Genomic DNA, 19,976 nt, shown 5'->3' on the forward strand with positions numbered 1-19,976 from the left:
CCTGAAACGCAACATCGAATTGATCACACCGAATATCTTCAAATTTCGGATATGCTTTTCCGGTGGTAGCTTCAAAATACACGCCGAGAACTCTTTGATACGCTACACGGAGAGTAGATCCATGCGTTTTGCTGTAGCTTTGAAGAAACAAGGCTCAGATCGACGGAGCCGTTACTGTGACCGTTAACGACGGTGACTTCATCTGCTAAACCACCGATGATTGAGTTTGAACTTTCCGTTTCTAAGTTTTCCATTTTGGGTATATGAGAGAGTTGAATAAACACAATTTGGGCTCTGTAGGTCTTTACAAAATTGGTAGACATGATTCTTTGTTATTGGGTTCTAATACTCTATGTGTTTATTTTTTCATTATGTGAACTAATGAAAGTTGCATACTTAATTTTTTTTTCATGGCAGTTCTAAACATATTATTTTTAATATTTGTGATTATATAACAATAATAGGTTAGTGTTAATTACATGGATCATTAAGGTTTGAATAGTGATAAAATAATTAGAAAATACAAATAAAATAACAAGGCCGGTGCAAAACTATTAATTCAGACCTTAATTATCGGATCAGTTCAAGCTTTAACCCATATCTTTTTCTGAAATTGCTAAAAATAAGTAATGTTCTCAAATAAATTCAAATATCAAATCTTCATAAATACATTAAATACGTAAGATTTAAAATTATGGAGCAATCTTTTCTAATTAAATTCAAAAATTTCTAATTGATATATTTAAATTTTTTGGCTTTTGTTTGCCCATTTAGCTATGGTTTTTGAGTTTTTATAAAATAGTTTTAAATATTACGGGACGAATTGTATGACACAGGTTTGGTTAGGATTGATATTAATATAAAATTAAAATATCACTAATATATCGCTATAACACATATTAAATCCTCATTTTATTATTTAAAATTTAGCATACGGTATACCGCGGGTAAAATCAGTATAAGACGGGTTAAATCAGCATCTTATTCAAAATCATACAATTGAATCTATTGTTTTTATACTACGTCTATCTATAAAATTTCAATTTTTGTAATAAAATTTCGTCTCACGGTGTATTATACATTTAAATTAAACAAAAAATAGTATATATCTATAGAGTATCTTAAAACAAAATTTAATAAATTTTTCTAATAAAAATATAGATCCGCGGTGTACCGCGGGTTAACATCTAGTAATCATTATTTTATAAGATAAATTTGCCATAGTCAACCTATATCTTTATTATAGTGCTTGATTTTCACCAAAATAAAAGTTATCGTAATCATAGATAGAAATGTTAAGCCGGGCCAATTCCTACTTAAATACTAAACAAAAAAAAAATCATCATTCTCAGATATATATATGAGCGGCAAAAGTCAAAACACTAAGACTAGAGGTTTCATTGATCGGGGTTAGGAGTGTGTATAGAGTGAATGATTTTTTATCATATAATCCAATTCATAATGGTTGCATTGAAATTATTTTTGTTATATGCATAATTTGAAGAATAAGGAAACTGATTAAAAAAAAAAAAAAAAAAATTACTTCCTTTTAAAACCAAAGCATGATTAGTAAATCACGTTTACTTGTCAACGCGCTGGTTCATATCTGATTTTTTTTTCACGGCCAAATTTGGGCTCCATTATCGTTTTTTTTTTTTTTTTTTTTTAATGTTACGTAATTTGCTAAGTCTTTTTCCCATTCAAACCATTCGCCTTGTTTACCTTCCACGTCAAGAACATAACCGTTTAGACAATAGAATTTTGACACGTGTGTTCCACTTCACCTTTCTCTTTCCCAATATTCTTGGCAATGTTTTCAACAGCCGAACTTGAAATGACAAAATTAGTCATCTCAAAATCCTAATCTCTATTTATTCTAACATCTTTTACATATATAACCTTTTGGCTGACAAAAAAGACAGGAATTTTATCCAGTTTACATCATGTTATATATATACTTGATCGGATATATATATATAGAGAGTATTGTAGGCGTGAGATCAAGTGTGAGAGAGTAACATGTAGTTTTTTTTTGTCAAACACGGAGATCAGAGTGCTGACACGAGAATTAACGACAAACAGACAAAAAAGTTTACATGATCAGCACATATGACACATAAGGTCAGATTATAATTGAAAATGTAGCACTACAAACATCGATCTTCAGTATTTCCAATAGTCATTCGTTTCATGATTTGGAGTGTTTTCAATATATAAAGAGGAAAATAACTGAATAAATGAGTATAAAATTGAGAATACAGGATTGAAGAAGGAGACATCATTTGGAGCATGAAGTAACACAAAACAAAATGATGATATTCACAGCTTCTCTCTCCCGTTTCTCTCAAAACGGAGCCACCCACCTTTTTTTCTATTTCCTTTTCCTATGTCTCCATTCTAAGTTCTAACATCATCATTACTTCGTTTCGTATATTAATCTATAGTTTCATTTTCTAATTATATTTTTGTTTGTGTGTATATATATAAATGTTCATATATTGTATAAATTACACACGCATAGAAAGAGTGATGGTGAATTACGCCAACGCGAAATGAGCATATGATTACACTCTGAAGTCTAAACACACATGTCATCGTTCAAGTGGACGGTCCATATCTCTCTTTTTCTATACCTAATCAACATCTTCAATAAGACTCTCATTCTATTGATTTTCCCTTGATAGAGTCGGTCGGTTTCTTCTATGATCGATCTTTCTAAGATCAAGAAGAAACCGCAGCCAAATAAACCCTAGAAGATAACTATCAATATGATGAAGGTGGATCAAGAGTCGTGTAGTATACCGCCTGGATTTAGGTTTCATCCGACAGATGAAGAACTTGTCGGATATTATCTCAAGAAGAAAGTCGCCTCCCAGCGGATTGATCTCGACGTTATCAGAGAAATTGATCTTTACAAGATCGAACCATGGGATCTACAAGGTATCGCCCTCTTTTATATACTTCTCGATACCACTATATATATAGATGCATGTGTCAGTCGCTCGAATAATAGATATCCTAACTAAAGAACGCTGTGGTTCCCTTATATATGCAATTAATTTATGAGCCCGATCTACTCTATATGTATATAATTAAGACCACATCTAGAGAGTTCAAACGACAAGTTAGGGTTTTGATAACTTAGAATAAACTGAAATCTATCAGTACACATATGCAAGCAAACTATATGCTATTTATGTAGATCAACATATATAATAATTTGCTATAATGTGTAGCTTGAAAGAGTTATATGTAACCTATGATACTGGTTATATGTGTAGAGAGATGTAGGATAGGGTACGAGGAGCAAAAGGAGTGGTATTTCTTCAGTCATAAAGACAAGAAGTATCCGACTGGAACTAGGACAAACCGAGCCACCGTGGCCGGTTTCTGGAAAGCAACGGGCAGGGACAAGGCGGTTTACCTCAACTCCAAACTTATCGGTATGAGAAAAACACTTGTCTTTTACCGAGGTCGAGCTCCTAATGGCCAAAAGTCTGATTGGATCATTCACGAATACTACAGCCTCGAGTCACACCAGAACTCTCCTCCGCTGGTAATTAGGAATCTTACTCACATATGCATATAGAGCCACGCATTCTGATAATTGAGTTTTCACATTTAATCTGTAAATTTAGAAGTTTCACCTTTTTATCATATTAAAACACGTACGCCCCCCACTATATATATACTATACGTACGTAGAAAAATCAAGTGTTGTGTTTGTCTCTTTCATTGGTCTGAAAAGGAAACGGATTAAGAAAACTATATATTAGTTATTGATCTAGATCATAATGGTGAAGCAGGAGGAAGGTTGGGTAGTGTGTAGAGCATTCAAGAAACGAACGAACGTCCCAACCAAAAGAAGGCAACTTTGGGATTCGAACTGCTTCTTCTACGACGCCAGTACTCTCTTGGAACCTCTGGACAAGCGAGCCAGACATAATCCTGACTTTGTCGGCACACCGTTTAAGCAAGAACTACTCTCCGAGGCCAATCACATCGAAGATGGAGATTTCGGATCTATGTACCTTCAATCCATGGATGATGATCAATTATACCAGCTTCCTCAGCTGGAGAGCCCCTCTCTTCCGTCGGAAATAACTCCGCAGATTTCGGAGAACAGTAGCCGGAAAGATAACGTGAGCGCCGAGAAGAGGATCACTGACTGGAGATCTCTAGATAAATTCGTGGCGTCGCAGTTGTTGATGAGTAGTGGCGAAGACTAAAAGGCTTCTTTTCTATGCATGCATGCACATGAAAAGTCGTCGTATTTTGGATTTACATATATGGTCGTAATAAATTCAACCAAGGAATTGATTTTCGATGGATAAATAGAAGGTGAGAATCGAATAAGAAGATACATATACACTTGCTCAGTTTGGTCGTATAAAATGTATCAGTGACGTTCAAATGAAGGTATTTTTATATATTTAATAAAAGAAAGTGGGCTCAAGGTGGGCCCAATAAAGATGGGCTTTTGTCTACCATGCGCGGTGAAGCATGGTTTGTGGTGGTTTACTCATGCTTTGTCTCCTCCCCATTAAATATCCAACGAGCTGGCGTTTTTGATAACACATTGTCGTCACTGGGGGTTTAAAACGGCACGCTGTTGGCATGCAAATCCGCGAAACGTCATTTATCAGTCTCCTTCTATTTGGCGGAGTTGAAAACCCTGATACGAGCGTTTCCAGATTTCTCCCAAACGGAATTGCTGATTCCTACCAGTGATAGTTTATCGGAGTCTGTGAAGCAGATGGGAGCATCAGATTCAACTCTGCTAGGCTCTCAGGTAACCGATATATCGCGATTTGATTCTCAAGGCATCATCATTCGTGTTCTCTATATTCAATTTTGATGGATTCTCAGGAAAATCGAGGTGGTGATGTGATTACGACCATCTCTCATCGATCCGAAATAGTCGATCCCATTCTCGAGAATCTCAAAGCCCTCACAGTTGTGAGTTACATACTACTACTACTACTACTCCTCCTTTTCAAGTTGCGATTAAACATTGCTTTGTTTCTTGCTTGAAATTGCAGAGTAGGCCAATATTGAAGTCTCCTCCCACGGAAAGTAGCTTAACAGATATCTTAGTGAGAAAAGCTCTATCCAGTTCCTCTTCCAGTGAGTTTTTTTATACCTATCTGCTTAGTCTGCTAAACCCGTTTACTGTGTTAAGTTGCTTAGGAAGAGTACATGCTTTTTTTTTTTTTTTTTTTTGTGTAACATATTCAAAATGATGGATCCTTTCTTGTGTGGAAGACAATTTATTCATCTTTGGATTTTTTTGCTAATGTTTTCGTTTACTAGTAAAGCTTCATGATGAAACAAGCTGTTTTCATTCATCAAACAAGTCTTCTTTTTCCAACTCTAATTTCTTTCTTTTCTTTTCAACTTTGTTTCCCAGATACGGTTGATCCTCAAATACTTCTAGAGCTCTTCTCCATTTACCGACAATGGCAAGAGAGCAAAGCTCAAGATATTACCAAGAGGCAGGTCTGTCTTTCCGCCTTTTTTTCTTTTCTTATGTATATGGAATCCCTACTCTTATATAGTCCTTGGGATTCATGCAAAGCATGCCTATGAATGGACTCTTTGTCTATGAGTGCAGTCTTTATGAAATGTTTGCAATTACCTGAGATCTTAAATTAGACTCCAGGCTACTCCTAAGGGTTCCCTTAAATTGAAACTGACCACTAAGATAGTCTAAGTTTTGAGCTTTTGGTTTGCAAGTGTGGCGCCAAAGGACTGTAATTTCTTGGAAAAGGAAAAAAAAAAATCAATTATAGATGTTCTACTTTCTTTGGCTCTTATGGTTGAGTTGAGTGAATTTGAAACTGATAAATCCGCGTGATTCATTGTTCTGAAATCTTGGTTTGCATCACCATGGTGTCTCTAGGTGTTGAATTAAAGGGAAATGAATTATAACATGTTGCATCATGTATTTAGGAAGATATAGAAAACAAGATAGAAGTGGCAGATGCTTTGGCGACTAAAATTTTACAGAGGTTTAACCACTCTGTTTCTGCAATGAGGACAACTTCCCAGCATTTATCTCAAGGTATTATTCTAGTCTAGATTAAGATAGAGATGGCTTTGACACTGGACGGCAATTATCCACTAATCTTATATGTGGAACATATTTTTAGTTCATGGTTTGCAGGTGGAGCTCGGGGAGCTTAAAGGAAGGTTAACTGAGGTGATCAGCAACTGCGATACATTATGTAAGAGAATTAATTCTGAGGGACCTGAATCTTTGAGGTCCACAGTTACGCCTTTTTCTCTTGCATCTCCCGATTCGGTCAGTATAAATACTACTACTCTGTCTTCTATACTAGAGGCATAAGAGTAAATACTCTTAATGATAGTTAGATTGGTGAATCGAATACGTCTAGTTCTACAGTATACTTTCTGATCTCCTCTGATTTTGCATAGATTCATGATGATGCTATTGATTGATCTCTTTTATTACAAATCATTATTTTCTTTTGTCATTTCATCTTTAGGCTTTCATAATTTTTAAGTTGGTTTATTTTCTGATTGTGAGCAGTAAGAAACCATTGTTGTGATAAGAGAAAATTCATATGTAATAAATATGCTTTGCTTGCCTTTTGATACAAAATCCACAATGGACGATTCGCAGTGTATGGAGTTGAACAACTTGAAACAACATAAGAGAACAACAAATGAAACAAAATAAGATTTCAATAAAAAAGCAGATAGTGATTACTCCTCTTTGCCACCTCCCCATATCATGGTTGCTGCTGAGCGTCAATGTAACCAGCGTCGGCGAGCACTTTCTCCCTCTTGGCCAGCTCAAGGTCTTCGTCGACCATCATCTTCACCAGCTTTTCGAACCCTACTTTCGGCTTCCACCCCAACATCTCCTTTGCCTTGCTTGCGTCTCCTTTCAGATTGTCCACCTCTGTTGGCCGAAAGTACCTCTTGTCGATCTCGACATGGTCTTTCCAGTTGAGCCCAACGTACCCGAAGGACACCTCCAGAAACTCCTCGACGGTGTGTGATTCTTCAGTTGCAACCACGTAGTCATCTGGTTTCTCCTGCTGCAGCATCAGCCACATTGCTTCCACGTAGTCTCCTGCGAAGCCCCAGTCTCTTGAAGCCTGTATATTTCCCAGGAAGAGCTTGGTCTGCAATCCGACCTTGATCCTTCCCAAGGCCCGAGTGATTTTCCTAGTCACGAAGTTCTCGCCTCTGCGAGGTGACTCGTGGTTGAAGAGGATTCCGTTGCAGGCGTACAGACCGTAGGCCTCTCGGTAATTGACAGTGTACCAATGAGCAGCGCATTTGGAGGCAGCGTAGGGAGATCTCGGATGAAAAGGCGTGGTCTCTGACTGGGGAGGAGGAGTTGACCCGAACATCTCGGAAGAGCCAGCCTGGTAGTACTTGATGGCACGGCCGTTGTCGATGTTGTGAGATCTGACAGCCTCCAGGAGACGAAGAGCTCCAGTAGCGACGACGTCAGCAGTGTAGTCAGGGATCTCGAAGGAGACGGCGACGTGGGACTGAGCAGCAAGGTTGTAGACCTCGTCAGGCTTGATGACGTCGAGCCAACGGCGGAGAGAGGAGGCATCAGAGAGATCAGCGTAGTGGAGCTTCATGAGAGCTTTGTTGGCATTGTGGGGATCGACGTAGATATGGTTGATTCGCTGAGTGTTGAAATTGGAGGATCGTCGGATGAGGCCGTGAACTTGGTAGCCTTTCTCGAGCAGGAACTCTGTCAGGTAAGATCCATCCTGGCCAGTGATACCGGTGACCAGTGCAATCTTCCTCGGCTGCGGAATGTCGGAATGGCCGTTAAGAGATCTGGACACTTGGGACGCCATTGCCATTGATGGGTGGGTGGAGATCAGTCAGATCGGATCAGAAGAAATGATTGGGCACGTCGCGCTTGCTGTTTGGTTTAAGCGTCAACTGATTCTCGATGAGTTATATAATAAAGGCAAGGACGAAGAAGGTGAGACAGAGAGGAGGGTTACTTTGGGAAACTATAAAGGTGAATCTGTATGGCTACGTAAAGTTGTTACTTGTATGGCAAATCGCCGGCAAGCGTTGACCGATAAACGAATAGTTTACTATCTATTGGGCCAATATGGGCTTTAAATTACTGCCATGATTGTAGTGGGCTTAAATATAGACTTAACCCATTTAGTTATTATTATACTCGGCCTTATAATAACCATCGATTCTTTTCTCCTCCACGATATTCTCAACTTTGCTTTGCTAGTCCTATTTATTAGATTCAAAATTCAAAAAATTAAAGCGTAAATAAAAAAACGTAACGTTAAAAAGAATAATTGTGAATATTAAAAGAATATGAGTGGTGGTAATTAAATCGTTGAGGGTAATAATAGGAATTAGTTAAAAAAAAAAAAAAGATTAGGAATGAGAGCCAATCAGCGCCTCTATTTTCCACTGGAAAGTCAAAAAGTCGTAAGAAGTGTGTTTAGGGTTTTCTCTCTATCTCTCCCACACAACACAACAACACAAAGCGTATCGCCGACGTCGCTTCTTATTCCACTCTCTCATTGTCGAGTTTGGTCTAACAAACAGGATAATCTGATTTCTCGTTTCGTATCGAATCTGAGAAAGTGGTTATTTGATTTGACTTTAGAAAAGAAAAAAAGAGACAGTGATAGTTTCCGATTGATTTTGTAGAGAAATATATATAAAGGATGATGAAGAAAACGAAGAAATCGAGAGTATCATGGGCTTCAGATAGTATGCTTTGTCAGGTATAGCCATACAACCGTCGTCTTCGTCGACCCATCTTCTTCCTTATTACTTCTCTCGCTTATGTTAATTGATCGGACTGACTTACCCAGTCATCCAAGTTAGAATCGGACAGTCAACAAAACGAATTGATTTTTGATTGCTTTTCATTATTTATTCTTTATTTTATTTTTAAATTCATACAAAGGTAAAACCTTTTCCACAAGTCATCGTCAAAGCAATAAACTTTAAATGAAGAAGACGATTTTTTTTTTCTGGTAATGGGGAATCTAATTAATTGATTTGTGAAATATACTCTTCTCTTTTTTTGCCTGAATGTTGATGTCATGATACTTGAATCTACTTTACATAGTAGAGAGGCATAAACAGCAAAAAAAAACAAGAATTAATGTACCAATGTGGTCACTAATTTTAGAAAGATTTGGACTTTTTCTTTCATGAGTTATATGAGTGTACACACACATTTGGTTACTAACTAAGTAAAGGATTTGGACAGGTTAAGTTGTTTCTCACTGATGATTGTCCCGCAAAAGTTGCATCGAATCTTCCACCTGGATTTGAAGCTACTGAGTATGCAACGAGGCGAATCCTCTCACACATTCCTCGGATCAAATGGAAACGCCCACCAAAGGTATAAATAATCCTTTTCTTGAATTGCAAACAATGTGACTTTCTTTTTATCAACTCTCTCTGTCTTTCTTTATTCGCCAAACAGTTTGTCCTCAATGATGCTTTGCTTGTCGGGCGTGGTGGAGAGAGCACCGAGACTCGTACTGAGAATCTCAGGATTTCTAAAGTCTTGGAAGCTTTCTATCCACATCGCTCTGTTATCCCTACTCGGTAAAATTTCTTTATTTGAGGATTTGCTTTTGTCCCCTGTTTTACCACTTTATCATATCTCTCTCTGTTTTCTTCCAGTCCTTCAGTCTCACCGGCTGTAGAAGAAGCACACTATGACGACCGCAAAACTCCTAATATCCGTCTCACTCCCGTTGAAGATGAACGTGAGGCTGCCGTTGAATCTTCCCACAGTTTCGAAGCTCCTGCAGCTGTTTCTGGACTTGGACCAGAGTTAAGTCTTCTTGCTGCTGCAGCTTTGTCTGCGTTAACTAAGGAACAGGGGTGTCAGGTCGATGCTGATTTACTTGTCAAGTTACTCAGTGACCCCAAAATCGTTGAGAGCTTGATCAATGACATGAAAGGTAAACCACTTGAAACTGCAAATAACAGTCGAAGCACTGACACCAACAAACCTAGACTTGCCCCTCAACATGTCACCTCCACAGCCATGGACAGAAACCCACCTCCCATACCTGGAAATGTCGTGCCACATAATGTACCTGTTTTTGTTCAGTCCAGTGCTACAGATCCTCCACTCTCCAAACCCACTCAGCCCATGTCAAGTACTCTATCAGTGAACGTTAACCTCCAGAAACCCACCCTGGTTGTCCACAGCTATCCATTGTCTTCTGCTGGGATCAAACCATTGCCAATATTTGAGGATTCTTACACAGCTGCTGCTCCCTTGAAACCAAGCCCAGTTGATGATGTTGTAGTCTCGGAACAAAAGACCCAATCCCTTAACATGTCCAGCACTTGGAATATGAATAGGGTACCAGAATCAGCGAGAACTGAAACAGATGCTAAAATCCGTAATGGTAACACAAACCAGGATGGTGAGGTTTCTGCAAAACCCGTGAAAAATCTAGACTACTTCAAGAGCCTCATTAGGGAACATGGGGCAGTCAAACCGGCAACAAATGAAACTAACAATTACAAAGGAAGAGTTGATGATAAGAAAGTAGTAAAGGTTAAGATTCAGAAACCGTGCATGTATTTTAACAGAGCCAAAGGGTGTAGGCTCGGCGAGAGTTGCTTGTATCTTCACGACCGCTCTAAAAGGTTGTGGACTGATGTTGCACCTCCTCACTTTCCCAGAGCTAAGAGACTCAAGTTTAGATCGTAGCAGAGCAACTATAAAACTCAAAATTTAACCCCAAGCATGTCTGAAATATTGGTAAATAGCTTCATCCAAATTCTGATAAGTTGTTTAACAAGTTTCTCAAAGTTACATTTCTTTTGGCCATCTATCTACAAGGTTAACCATTAAATTGGTTAATGATATCACTGGAGTTTAATTCATTTTTCTACTATGATCTTAAAAATGTATTAAAAAGTCTAAAAGCTGTGAAAACCTAAGAGATCTTATTAAAAGAAAAAAGAAGTAAACTTGAAACAATGAAACATAACAGCATTTAGTCTGTTTTGTTGAATGTTTGATAATGTCGAACCTATAGGGGAAGCGGTTGTGTTGAACTAATCTAGTTAAAAAAAGATTTAGGTAGTATAATCATTTGTATGGAAAAGTTATATTTGGTGATAATGAATTATATGAAGAAGCAAAACAATGGGCAAATTTTATTTTAGTCGTCTCTCTTTCCCTTTGTAATTATGTCATAGTTTGTCTTTTGTTCCTATGATAATGGGTTGCTTTGTACTTTGTAGTATAGACTGTAACTTCTTTGCAATGAAATTTTCACATTAAAACCAAAAAAAAAAAAAAAACAATGGGCAAATTAGTAGAAAAGCTCACATAAGAACACCCGACATGTGAACCCTACACCTGCGCTCAACTAAAAAACTCCCAATTTCTTGTCTGTTTTATTTTAATAAATTGTTATACCAATAATATGATTTGTGATTGGTGTTACAGAATATATAAATGAATAAAGACTTGAGTTTATCCAAAACTCGTTGTCTAATGTGTTAAGGCATCAGAGCCGTGCCTCAAGGTATAACAAAGAAACCTTCGCCTACGTCCTCAAATTTTTGAAAAAAACTTAGAAGCATATTTTTCTACAAGATACCTTTAGTTTAATATGCCCAATATTAAAAGATCACTTGCATTTATCTAAGTAATAAGAAAATAAAATTAAAGTAGAAAAATATTAAAAGAATTAGGAAACTAAACAGAACAAAGTATTATAAATTTAGGTTAATGATTATCAAGTTATGCATTATAGAAATTGTATTGTATATAAAAATATATTAGATGTTTCATAGTATTTCAAATTTTGATAATAATACAATACATCTTATAACTAAAACTATAATGTATTACTTAATAATCATGATTGAGTGACTTGGCGATCTTATCTATCGAAAGATAATTGGTTAGGGAAATTGACTATGAACGTTTGGCTAATAATTTTGTTGGAGAGAAAGGGAGAAGAATTACGTTTTAGAATTTATTTTATGTTTGGTTTTGACGTACTTTCGTCATATGGCAATTTATCTTTGTAGAAGCATCTTTTTTTTTTTCCTCGAACACCATTTCTATTAAGTTGTCAGAAAGAACTTATCCGCTAGGGAATACCAATCAGGAACCGACTTGCTTACATGGGAAAAAAGACAGTTTTGAACCCTAGCTTTGTAGAAGCATCTTTGTTTTGTGAATTAGGGCAAATTTCATTTGACCGCCTCTGGCAACCATTGACCTTGGCACGTCTCTGTAAGGCATAACGATTAACTGAAACGGTTATGTCAAGTTTTTTTCTTCACGCGATATGAATGATTTGATTGATGGTGCTTAAATAGAAGTATATAGTTTTAGTCAGTATATATCAATTGTTAAGAACATTTGATCGTTCCCACATCAATTACGTCACCTCCATACGATACCAATATTAATATCAAGATAATATCATACTTTGGGAGCCAATAAGTGTCCGAAATTTGTGAGATGTAGAAGACGTTTACTTTTATAAATTATAGTTTTGCAAATTAATCTGAAATTTAATCATCCGATAGGGAGAAAGTCTTGTGTTTTTGTGGTGGTGCCTGGTGGGTGAGTTGTGACGTACTACCTCCAAGATTTGTTTTAACATATACAAATATATAATGAAATATCTTACGACATTGTTGTTTTTGTGACATCCATGGATAAATATATTCGGTATAAATCTTACGACATTGTTGTTTTTGTGACATCCATGGATAAAGTCAACTTTCAAGGTAGGCTTTGTGTCGTGTATACACATATTCATGCGCGTTTACTTGGGAGTGAAGTTGATTATCTAATTTCTTTGGAAAATGGTATTATACTCGATCTAAATATACTAACATATTTAACATTAAGTCTAATTTTCAAATGAATAATCATAACAATAATAGCATATTTTTTTTTTGAATTTACTGTTAAATTATATTTAAAAGAAAAATAACGTTTGTACAACAAGTGCAACAATTTCTGAAAAGTTGAAGCTGAAACAATGTGCATAAAATTTCTGATAATAGCATATTTACGAATAATAATTGTAAAAATATCAAAACTTTGACAGTTTTGGTCGTGTGTTGAGAGCTATATGTGACCAGTGAGCCTCTCTATTTGGTGAAGAAGGGTCCATGAGTGTCGAGGGCGAAAAAATTTGTTGACGTTAGAGATAGATAATTGCAAAAGGACAAAAACCGTGGGGGTCCAATCAGAATATACAGAAATGATAGAGAGGTGATGATGTAGTTGTGTGTGTGTGATCTGTCCTTGTTTAGATTCTCTATTTGAAGCGAAATAACGCTTTTGGTTTTAGAAATATCCAAGAAAATGAGGTTGAAACAAAAGTATACGTACGTAACGTGAACTCTACAACTCCCAAAGGACATCATACACTATATTAATACATAAGAACTAATTTAGGAAGAAAGGATATACACATGCAAGTAGGTACATATATGATCTTCTTCATATTATATCTGTCTCACGTTAAGGATTAACGGAGGAAATGAGAGATCGAAAGAAGTGTTCATCACAAGGGATGGTTAGGCCATTGTCTTGAAAGAACCCAAACTCTTCCTCAGACTGTTGCAGCAACATCTGTTTCATGAATATAATAAGATTTATATATATAATTAGTATCACAACAGATGCAGTTAATGAGAAGAAGAGATCCATGTTGATAGATATATATACCTGGAAGATGGGGTGCGTGAGGAAGGAGATGGGGATGACGTGTCGGGATCTAGAGTGACCAACGTAGACGACGAAGTGACCTTTGGGGACGCCGTTAAAGTTAACGTCGACGTTGCTCTTCTTCCCCAAACTCGAACATCTCTTTAACATCTTCTTCAGAGCCTTACCACTTCCCCTTTCTACTCCCATTGATCTCGAAGATCCTTTTTCCTTTCTCCTCTCTGTGTTCTTGCTTCTCCGTTTGACTCAATAGATAAAGAGATAGTGGTGGTGACTCATATTTATATGCACAAACACACACACATATATATATATATATATAAATCTTTTCACATGTTAATTGCACACATAGAGAATTAACCTGTGTAACATGATGTTTCAACGTTATGGGACTCACCATGTGCAACACTTCTCTATTTTAGACATTTATAAGAAGGATATATATTATATTAAAATCTAATGCCACTATACACAATCTTGGCATCTGTGTGACAAATTAAACTCCATGTTTCGATAAGTTAATATAAGATCATGTAATTTCTTAGTGATAAGTGAAGATATAACATCTACCACATGATATAGATATAGAAAATTTCATGTCAGGGATTTCAAATTGCTGAAGAGAACATGGGCGACGACGGCTCTTCATGTTCTGTGGATGAAAGAAACGGAGCAATGATGTATTACAGACAAAACCCCATTAACGGAAATATAACAGAAAGCCCATACAGTCTCGTGCAGCCGCCAATCATTTACTGGTTTTTCGGTCCGACCAAAACCACTGGTCCCCGATGGGTATCAATTATCAAATAAAGAAGCTGACGAGTCTCAGCCAATCCTATCAAGCCCCGGAGCAAGCTAAGTTAAGCCAAACCATAACGCAATTTCAGCTGCTGAGAATGTACAATCACATACAGAGTCTTCCAGGACCAATATTTTGTTGCCTTTAGGATATCAACAAACGTGCAAGTTGTATCAAATAAGAATTTCTTTATATTACACGTGGAAGAAAAGCTTAAGTAGCAATTTTCATCTCTGAGCATCATATAGAGCTTAGGGCCATCATTTTGCACTGCTCATTCATGGCCAGAAGCTGTGCCTCTTTCTTGTCCACAAGAGCCGTCAGTCTTACATTCTCTTCCATTAGTTTCTGAACCTCTGCTTCTTTCTGCACTTTCTCGCTTTCCAACTGCGTTGTCTTTGCTACAAGCCTGTTTCATCATTATTGACACCCCCATGAACTCACAATCACAATAGGAAAGGAAGGCAATATAATTCTTTAACACACAAACAAGTATGAAGTTTTTGAGACAAGTCGTTATCATACACCTAAGTAAACATGAATGCAGACTTGGAAACAATGATAAATCTGCCCCGTAATGGTGATCAGCTAAGATAAGTTCTAGAGCCTACACAATGAGTACCCAAAAAATGATCAAAGTTCCTAATTCTAGAGCCTACACAATGAGTAGGTAGACTGATGGCAACCAAGGAAGAAGTACACAAGATATGGTTTTTCAGAAAAGATGGAAAGTGCATAGAACTCACCGTTCAAAAAGCCTCTCGATTGTTTGGAACTGCTTCTCGGATGAGACGAGTGTTTCTCTGACGCTAATGAGACTTGTAACATAGGATTTAAGAGACTCAAAGTCTCTCCTGACACGACTGAGTTCCTGCTCATTTTCCGTAGCTCTTTGCTTCTGTCTAGACGTCTCTTCGACCAAATCATCAACCCTCTGGCGCATTTCACAGAGAATACCACTGGTCCCAAGAGCAAACTTTTCCATGTCCTCTAACTTGAGAGACATGTTCTCGATTTGGCCAACTTTTCTTTGAATCTCTTCTTGACTTAGCACAACCTTTCCTTTCTCGATTGCGGCTTCTGATTCGGCGATGATAGCACGCCTAGCCAGAGACTCCATGACGCCTGTAACGGTCTCTACATGCTGAAGCATCTCAGTGACATAAGGCCCGTCATGTTCGTCTATGGATCCTTGGAGCTGGTGAGTTCCAAGTGATAGATTAGCCAAATCGGCAGCAGCCACAGTAGTCGCTTTAGATTTCAGGTAAGTCAATAAGGCGGTACAAGTTTTCACTCGTCTCAAGAGAATCTCAACATCCTTTTGTGAAACAAGAGCAGAATCCTCAGCAGCTATGAATCTGTCTTGCAGAATACTGATGTCGGAGGAGCGGCTCCAATCCAGAGCTCGCATCCAGAGGTGATGATCCTCCTCAGTGATATTAGATTCTAAAGTTGAGGCAGAAACCACTTCCTTTGCAGCCATAGGCTTCTTTATCTGTACAAAGATATCGCATAAACGAAACCCATTTAAAAAAAAAAAAAAGAAGGCTAACAAGCAAGCAACAAAGAAAGAGAATGCAAGGAACATTTTCTGGTAAGAACATCCAAGTTTGATCATTTGGTGGAGTATGAGCAGATTCTATATTCCAAAGTCAAACAAGAAAAAGCCTAGAGGCTTCAAGAAGCCATGGACTCAGACATTTCAAGAGAAAATCTTTTAATCGCAAACAACCAAGAACGTAATCAGAATCATAAACGAGCGCTAAGGGAAAAGACAAACCCAGAGGGAGGGGATCAACTTTGCCCGTTGATTTCGGGAGAGGCTAAACGCAATCAGGTCCCGGCCGATCGATCAACCCTGAGGAGAACGCAGTCGGGTCGGGTTGACTTGGTGAGAAACAAAACAACACCAAGACGCCAAGGACAAGGAGGTTTCTCCCTAAACTGACTTTCTTTATTTGACGGCAACGAATTTCTTAACTAAAATAATTTAGCAAGAGTTTGGGCCTTATTGGGCTTTTACTTATATATGTGCCGGCCCACTATTTTAACTTCGAACCAAGTCAGATTAATCAGTCGGAAACAGCCAATCAATCTTGTAAATTACAAGATTATAAAGACTTGGGGTTTATCTTCATGGTACGAGTAATTGTTAGAATACAAGACAAAGATTAATTGATCAGGCTGAAGGAAAGTCTGAACCAAAAGGCCAAGTGAGGCTTCATTTACATGGCACAGACGTGATAGTCGTCCTATTTCCGTATGGCATAAGCTGGCAATTTAGACAAGTCCGGAATAACAAACGCAAGTTCGGAAGAGCCTGTCACAAACATGGGACTTCCTGGAGCCCATTTAATGACTGGGGGCTCACTCCCTATACCCATCCAACTATGTACCTACACATACAAGAATCCAATCAACACTCAAAACCATACAAAAACACAGTTTCCAGGGTACAACAAACTATGGTTGTTTTGCTAGTCCAACCTGTTTTCCGCTCCTTACACCCCATGCATGGGTACTACCATCGCCTGAACCTACCAAACCATTACAAATACAGATAAGAGTTGTTCTACATGGGGAAGAGTGTATGTGTGTGTGTGCATATGTCATCCGAATCACCTGAAACAACAAACATCCCTTCAGGACTGAAGGTTGCATCCAATGTAGATTCTGCAGCTACTGGTTTCACACTAAATGTGGACAGCTGCAATGTACCACAAAAGAGTCACATAAACCAGTTTATGTATATTTATTGGTCATGTGTGTGCAAATGAAAAAAAAAACCATGGGTAGTGAAGAGCAAGGGATGCTGAAGGCATACAAGTGTTCCACGAAACGAGTCAAGCACATGAATAAAACCATCCATGGTTGTCAGCAGCATGAGCCTTCCATCATTACTAAATTTCACAACGTTAGCCTCAGAAAGATCACCACCAACGGAAAATATTTCAAAAGGACCCTATAAAAGCAACTTATCCAAATCAGGAAAAAAAAAAGAAGATAAATGTTGAATGTAAATAAGAAATTGTGGATACAGGTGGTCCATCAAGCTGCTAAAGACATAACAGGATCATCAGTAGCTTATGTCAATAACAAACCTTTTCATACATACGGGCATCAAACATTCTTATGTAGCCACCAAAGGCAATTGCAAAAACTAACCCTTGATCATCATATGCTGCAGCAGGCCTTCCTTGGACTCGTAAGAGACCCTGTGGTTAAAAACCAAATGATCAATTTTAAATGACTGAGGTAAGACCTCCATAAGCACCTAGGGTGGTCTACCTGGCATTTCTCGACCCTTTGATCCCAAAGCAAAACAGTTCGATCAAGGGAACCGGAGATGAAGCATTCTCCACCAGAACACAAGCTAAGCGAAACAACTCTGCATACAGCATAAATTGGTAAAGTCCATATGGTTATGAAGAGGGGAAAACATAAGCTGATCAAACAAGAATCAGAAAAGAAAGAAACCTGTCATGATGGCCTTTGAAGTAGCGCAAGTACTTATTATCGTGCAAAGAGAGAAGCCTCAGAGAGTCTAACCAACCAGATATGGAGGAAGTCAGTTAAAGTAATAAATGAGATAATGAGGAATGAAAGAAGCAATGTGCACATGAACATTGGGCTCACCGTCCCATCCGTTTCTGGAAGAGTAGATGACAGTAGTAGGATGGGAAGTGAAGCAAACAAGATCAACACCATACTTTTTGCTATTAATTGTCTTCAGACATCTGACACAAGAAAACAAAGTTGGAATGTCTTCTAGAGCAATGCGCAAGGCAGAGAGTTTTGGAGTTTGGAACTCACGTGGCGCTGGCAACATCATAGAGGCGAATTGAGTCATCGTCGCTAGCTGTCACCATACAAGTTGAAGTTTTGTGAAAGTCAATCGAGCTGATCCTGCAATTCTGAGGATAACAAAAGCTCTGTCCATTATTATTAAAGGAAAAAGAACCAAAGCTTCGACAAGGGAAGGAGATAGTATTACATAGTCTCTGAAAACGGCGCCAGGTTCCATGCTCTGTATAATTTCTTCGCTGAGTTCCAAAGAAACTCGGTCCTCTCTCTCTGTAAATTCCACCATTGCCAATCAATTATTATACTTCACGTTACACCAAGCCCAGAAACGAAATCTCGTCTCACCAATTACACTCACCAACCATTTCTCCGACACGTAGACGATATCGCCGGTGGGTGATCGGTAGAAGCCCTAACAACTTTAGGGATCGACGTCTTCCACGACCGCCTTAACTGATGATGCCATCGGTTTTCTATTTGGGCCAATATTTAGATTATGGGCCCTTACATATGATGCGCTCTCTATTCCAACATCCAGCATACCCGTGGATCGATCGTTGACTTTACTATCATCAAATTCAACCGGTTTAACCGGTTTGGTTTACATTATACTCCCTCCGTTTCATAATATAAGTCGTTTTGGAGAAAAATTTTTGTCTCATAATATAAGTCGTTTTCAAGTTTCTATGCACTTTATATATTACTTTAATATTTTATAATTATTTATATTATGCAGTCTCTTTTATGATTAGTTGAACTTTTTAAAAGTAGATCTTCTTAATCTGCGTGTTTAAAGCTAAAACGACTTATATTATGAAACGGAGGGAGTATGAATTATGAACATAATAACCAAAATTTACCAAATTTGAAGTTACACGATGTGTCGATGCATATTATATTGGTAACTTAGTCTTATACAATAACAAAACATCGATTTCTTCTTTTTCTAGTAATCGAAGGTACAACAATACTAAAAATATATTCTGAAGAGAGTGATTCGTACTAATATATAATCCCAAAAATATATATTAAGCAAGGCATATACACGGTAACATTTATTTCACCTATTTATAATTTCGCTAATAGAAGAAGTGAGGGCGTTAGCGGTCGTTTTCCTCGTTGATGATGGCCTTCTTGGTTCTGATAAACTCGATACAGTCAGCCACGGCTTCGCTGTGATAAGTATCAGTGGTCTTATAGTACTTTTGGGTTGGCGTCTGTTTGTTATTATGACGGCGAGATGTTGACTTGGAGACGGCAGATATCATGATGAGGTGGAGAACAGCTTCGCGAAAACGGTCTAGGAGAGTCAGAGACGTTACACTAATCTCCCGATCACCAGTGCTTCTGGCGTTGGTTTTTACTCGTGGGACACATCCGGCGCCGGAGCTCTTGGTCCTCATCTACAAGCTTTGATGATTTTTTTTTTTTGGTTGAACAAGCTTTGATGATTATGTGTGTTCCTCTTCGGCTATCGCATGTGGGGTTTTATTTATACACGAGAATCTAATGATCCAAGGGAGGCGCAGTTTTATTATCAAATTGGTTTCGTCTTTTGCTTATTTTATTAGTATCTCTTCTTAGTGATGAGACTTTCAAGTTCCAATATCAAAGATATAAAAATCCTTTAAGGCTGGTCAAGTTTAA

The 19,976-nt window shown here is 37.8% G+C and overlaps 7 protein-coding genes across 12 annotated transcripts; 3 read left to right on the forward strand and 4 right to left on the reverse strand.

Annotated features, from left to right (window-relative positions):
- Positions 1-1,601: 1,601 nt before the first annotated feature.
- LOC9302833 (NAC domain-containing protein 105) lies at positions 1,602-4,312 on the forward strand. 2 transcript variants are annotated; one of them, XM_021031749.1, is made up of 3 exons: positions 1,602-2,940; positions 3,282-3,556; positions 3,804-4,312. In XM_021031749.1, exons 1-3 carry the CDS (start codon positions 2,769-2,771, stop codon positions 4,227-4,229), a joined length of 873 nt encoding a protein of 290 aa, XP_020887408.1. In that variant the 5' UTR covers positions 1,602-2,768; the 3' UTR covers positions 4,230-4,312. The 2 variants fall into 2 exon arrangements, with proteins under 2 accessions (XP_020887408.1, XP_002865078.2); XM_002865032.2 differs by having other exon boundaries at positions 1,605-2,940; positions 3,807-4,312.
- A 93-nt stretch (positions 4,313-4,405) lies between these two features.
- Positions 4,406-6,738, forward strand: LOC9301154. 2 transcript variants are annotated; one of them, XM_021031760.1, is made up of 7 exons: positions 4,406-4,792; positions 4,870-4,959; positions 5,043-5,127; positions 5,411-5,499; positions 5,953-6,064; positions 6,153-6,304; positions 6,647-6,738. In XM_021031760.1, exons 1-7 carry the CDS (start codon positions 4,757-4,759, stop codon positions 6,701-6,703), a joined length of 621 nt encoding a protein of 206 aa, XP_020887419.1. In that variant the 5' UTR covers positions 4,406-4,756; the 3' UTR covers positions 6,704-6,738. The 2 variants fall into 2 exon arrangements, with proteins under 2 accessions (XP_020887419.1, XP_020887423.1); XM_021031764.1 differs by lacking the exon at positions 6,647-6,738 and having other exon boundaries at positions 6,153-6,612.
- LOC9301155 (GDP-mannose 4,6 dehydratase 1) lies at positions 6,567-8,125 on the reverse strand. Its single transcript, XM_002866715.2, has one exon. The coding sequence runs from the start codon at positions 7,854-7,856 to the stop codon at positions 6,756-6,758; it is 1,101 nt and encodes a 366-aa protein (XP_002866761.1). The 5' UTR covers positions 7,857-8,125; the 3' UTR covers positions 6,567-6,755.
- Positions 8,126-8,392: 267 nt separating this feature from the next.
- Positions 8,393-10,899, forward strand: LOC9302834 (zinc finger CCCH domain-containing protein 68). Its single transcript, XM_021031732.1, has 4 exons — positions 8,393-8,759; positions 9,254-9,388; positions 9,473-9,597; positions 9,676-10,899. The coding sequence occupies exons 1-4, from the start codon at positions 8,700-8,702 to the stop codon at positions 10,721-10,723; spliced, it is 1,368 nt and encodes a 455-aa protein (XP_020887391.1). The 5' UTR covers positions 8,393-8,699; the 3' UTR covers positions 10,724-10,899.
- A 2,160-nt stretch (positions 10,900-13,059) lies between these two features.
- On the reverse strand, positions 13,060-14,033 carry LOC9301156 (auxin-responsive protein SAUR50). The gene is made up of 2 exons (XM_002866716.2): positions 13,724-14,033; positions 13,060-13,627 (listed from the first exon to the last, which is right to left on the reverse strand). Exons 1-2 carry the CDS (start codon positions 13,910-13,912, stop codon positions 13,517-13,519), a joined length of 300 nt encoding a protein of 99 aa, XP_002866762.1. The 5' UTR covers positions 13,913-14,033; the 3' UTR covers positions 13,060-13,516.
- A 553-nt stretch (positions 14,034-14,586) lies between these two features.
- On the reverse strand, positions 14,587-16,513 carry LOC9302835. The gene is made up of 3 exons (XM_021033825.1): positions 16,306-16,513; positions 15,272-16,020; positions 14,587-14,934 (listed from the first exon to the last, which is right to left on the reverse strand). Exons 2-3 carry the CDS (start codon positions 16,006-16,008, stop codon positions 14,766-14,768), a joined length of 906 nt encoding a protein of 301 aa, XP_020889484.1. The 5' UTR covers positions 16,009-16,020; positions 16,306-16,513; the 3' UTR covers positions 14,587-14,765.
- Positions 16,514-16,606: 93 nt separating this feature from the next.
- LOC9302836 (protein ANTHESIS POMOTING FACTOR 1) lies at positions 16,607-18,802 on the reverse strand. Of its 4 annotated transcripts, none has more exons than XM_021033802.1 (11): positions 18,688-18,802; positions 18,520-18,599; positions 18,339-18,457; positions 18,162-18,262; positions 18,003-18,069; positions 17,814-17,913; positions 17,627-17,740; positions 17,350-17,487; positions 17,148-17,232; positions 17,013-17,062; positions 16,607-16,921 (listed from the first exon to the last, which is right to left on the reverse strand). In XM_021033802.1, exons 1-11 carry the CDS (start codon positions 18,692-18,694, stop codon positions 16,778-16,780), a joined length of 1,005 nt encoding a protein of 334 aa, XP_020889461.1. In that variant the 5' UTR covers positions 18,695-18,802; the 3' UTR covers positions 16,607-16,777. The 4 variants fall into 4 exon arrangements, with proteins under 4 accessions (XP_020889461.1, XP_020889477.1, XP_020889457.1 ...); XM_021033818.1 differs by having other exon boundaries at positions 18,339-18,439; positions 18,688-18,801; XM_021033798.1 differs by having other exon boundaries at positions 18,520-18,782.
- Positions 18,803-19,976: the final 1,174 nt, after the last annotated feature.

Source organism: Arabidopsis lyrata (genome assembly GCF_000004255.2).
Source record: "Arabidopsis lyrata subsp. lyrata unplaced genomic scaffold ARALYscaffold_8, whole genome shotgun sequence".
Lineage (NCBI taxonomy): Eukaryota > Viridiplantae > Streptophyta > Magnoliopsida > Brassicales > Brassicaceae > Arabidopsis > Arabidopsis lyrata.

Bases quoted from the DNA above. Each gene is read 5' to 3' on its own strand.
- LOC9302833 (XM_021031749.1), top strand. From the start codon at position 2,769: ATGATGAAGGTGGATCAAGAGTCGTGTAGTATACCGCCTGGATTTAGG. The intron at 2,941-3,281 runs GTATCGCCCTCT...TTATATGTGTAG, and splicing joins CGAACCATGGGATCTACAAG to AGAGATGTAGGATAGGGTAC. The intron at 3,557-3,803 runs GTAATTAGGAAT...ATAATGGTGAAG, and splicing joins ACCAGAACTCTCCTCCGCTG to CAGGAGGAAGGTTGGGTAGT.
- LOC9301154 (XM_021031760.1), top strand. From the start codon at position 4,757: ATGGGAGCATCAGATTCAACTCTGCTAGGCTCTCAG. The intron at 5,500-5,952 runs GTCTGTCTTTCC...TCATGTATTTAG, and splicing joins AAGATATTACCAAGAGGCAG to GAAGATATAGAAAACAAGAT. The intron at 6,065-6,152 runs GTATTATTCTAG...ACATATTTTTAG, and splicing joins TTCCCAGCATTTATCTCAAG to TTCATGGTTTGCAGGTGGAG.
- LOC9301155 (XM_002866715.2), bottom strand. From the start codon at position 7,856: ATGGCAATGGCGTCCCAAGTGTCCAGATCTCTTAACGGCCATTCCGAC.
- LOC9302834 (XM_021031732.1), top strand. From the start codon at position 8,700: ATGATGAAGAAAACGAAGAAATCGAGAGTATCATGGGCTTCAGATAGT. The intron at 9,389-9,472 runs GTATAAATAATC...TTCGCCAAACAG, and splicing joins AATGGAAACGCCCACCAAAG to TTTGTCCTCAATGATGCTTT. The intron at 9,598-9,675 runs GTAAAATTTCTT...GTTTTCTTCCAG, and splicing joins CGCTCTGTTATCCCTACTCG to TCCTTCAGTCTCACCGGCTG.
- LOC9301156 (XM_002866716.2), bottom strand. From the start codon at position 13,912: ATGGGAGTAGAAAGGGGAAGTGGTAAGGCTCTGAAGAAGATGTTAAAG. The intron at 13,628-13,723 runs GTATATATATCT...TTCATGAAACAG, and splicing joins TCACGCACCCCATCTTCCAG to ATGTTGCTGCAACAGTCTGA.
- LOC9302835 (XM_021033825.1), bottom strand. From the start codon at position 16,008: ATGGCTGCAAAGGAAGTGGTTTCTGCCTCAACTTTAGAATCTAATATC. The intron at 14,935-15,271 runs GTGAGTTCTATG...ATGATGAAACAG, and splicing joins ATCGAGAGGCTTTTTGAACG to GCTTGTAGCAAAGACAACGC.
- LOC9302836 (XM_021033798.1), bottom strand. From the start codon at position 18,615: ATGGTGGAATTTACAGAGAGAGAGGACCGAGTTTCTTTGGAACTCAGC. The intron at 18,458-18,519 runs GTAATACTATCT...AATAATGGACAG, and splicing joins GCGCCGTTTTCAGAGACTAT to AGCTTTTGTTATCCTCAGAA. The intron at 17,063-17,147 runs GTGATTCGGATG...ATGGTTTGGTAG, and splicing joins AGGGATGTTTGTTGTTTCAG to GTTCAGGCGATGGTAGTACC.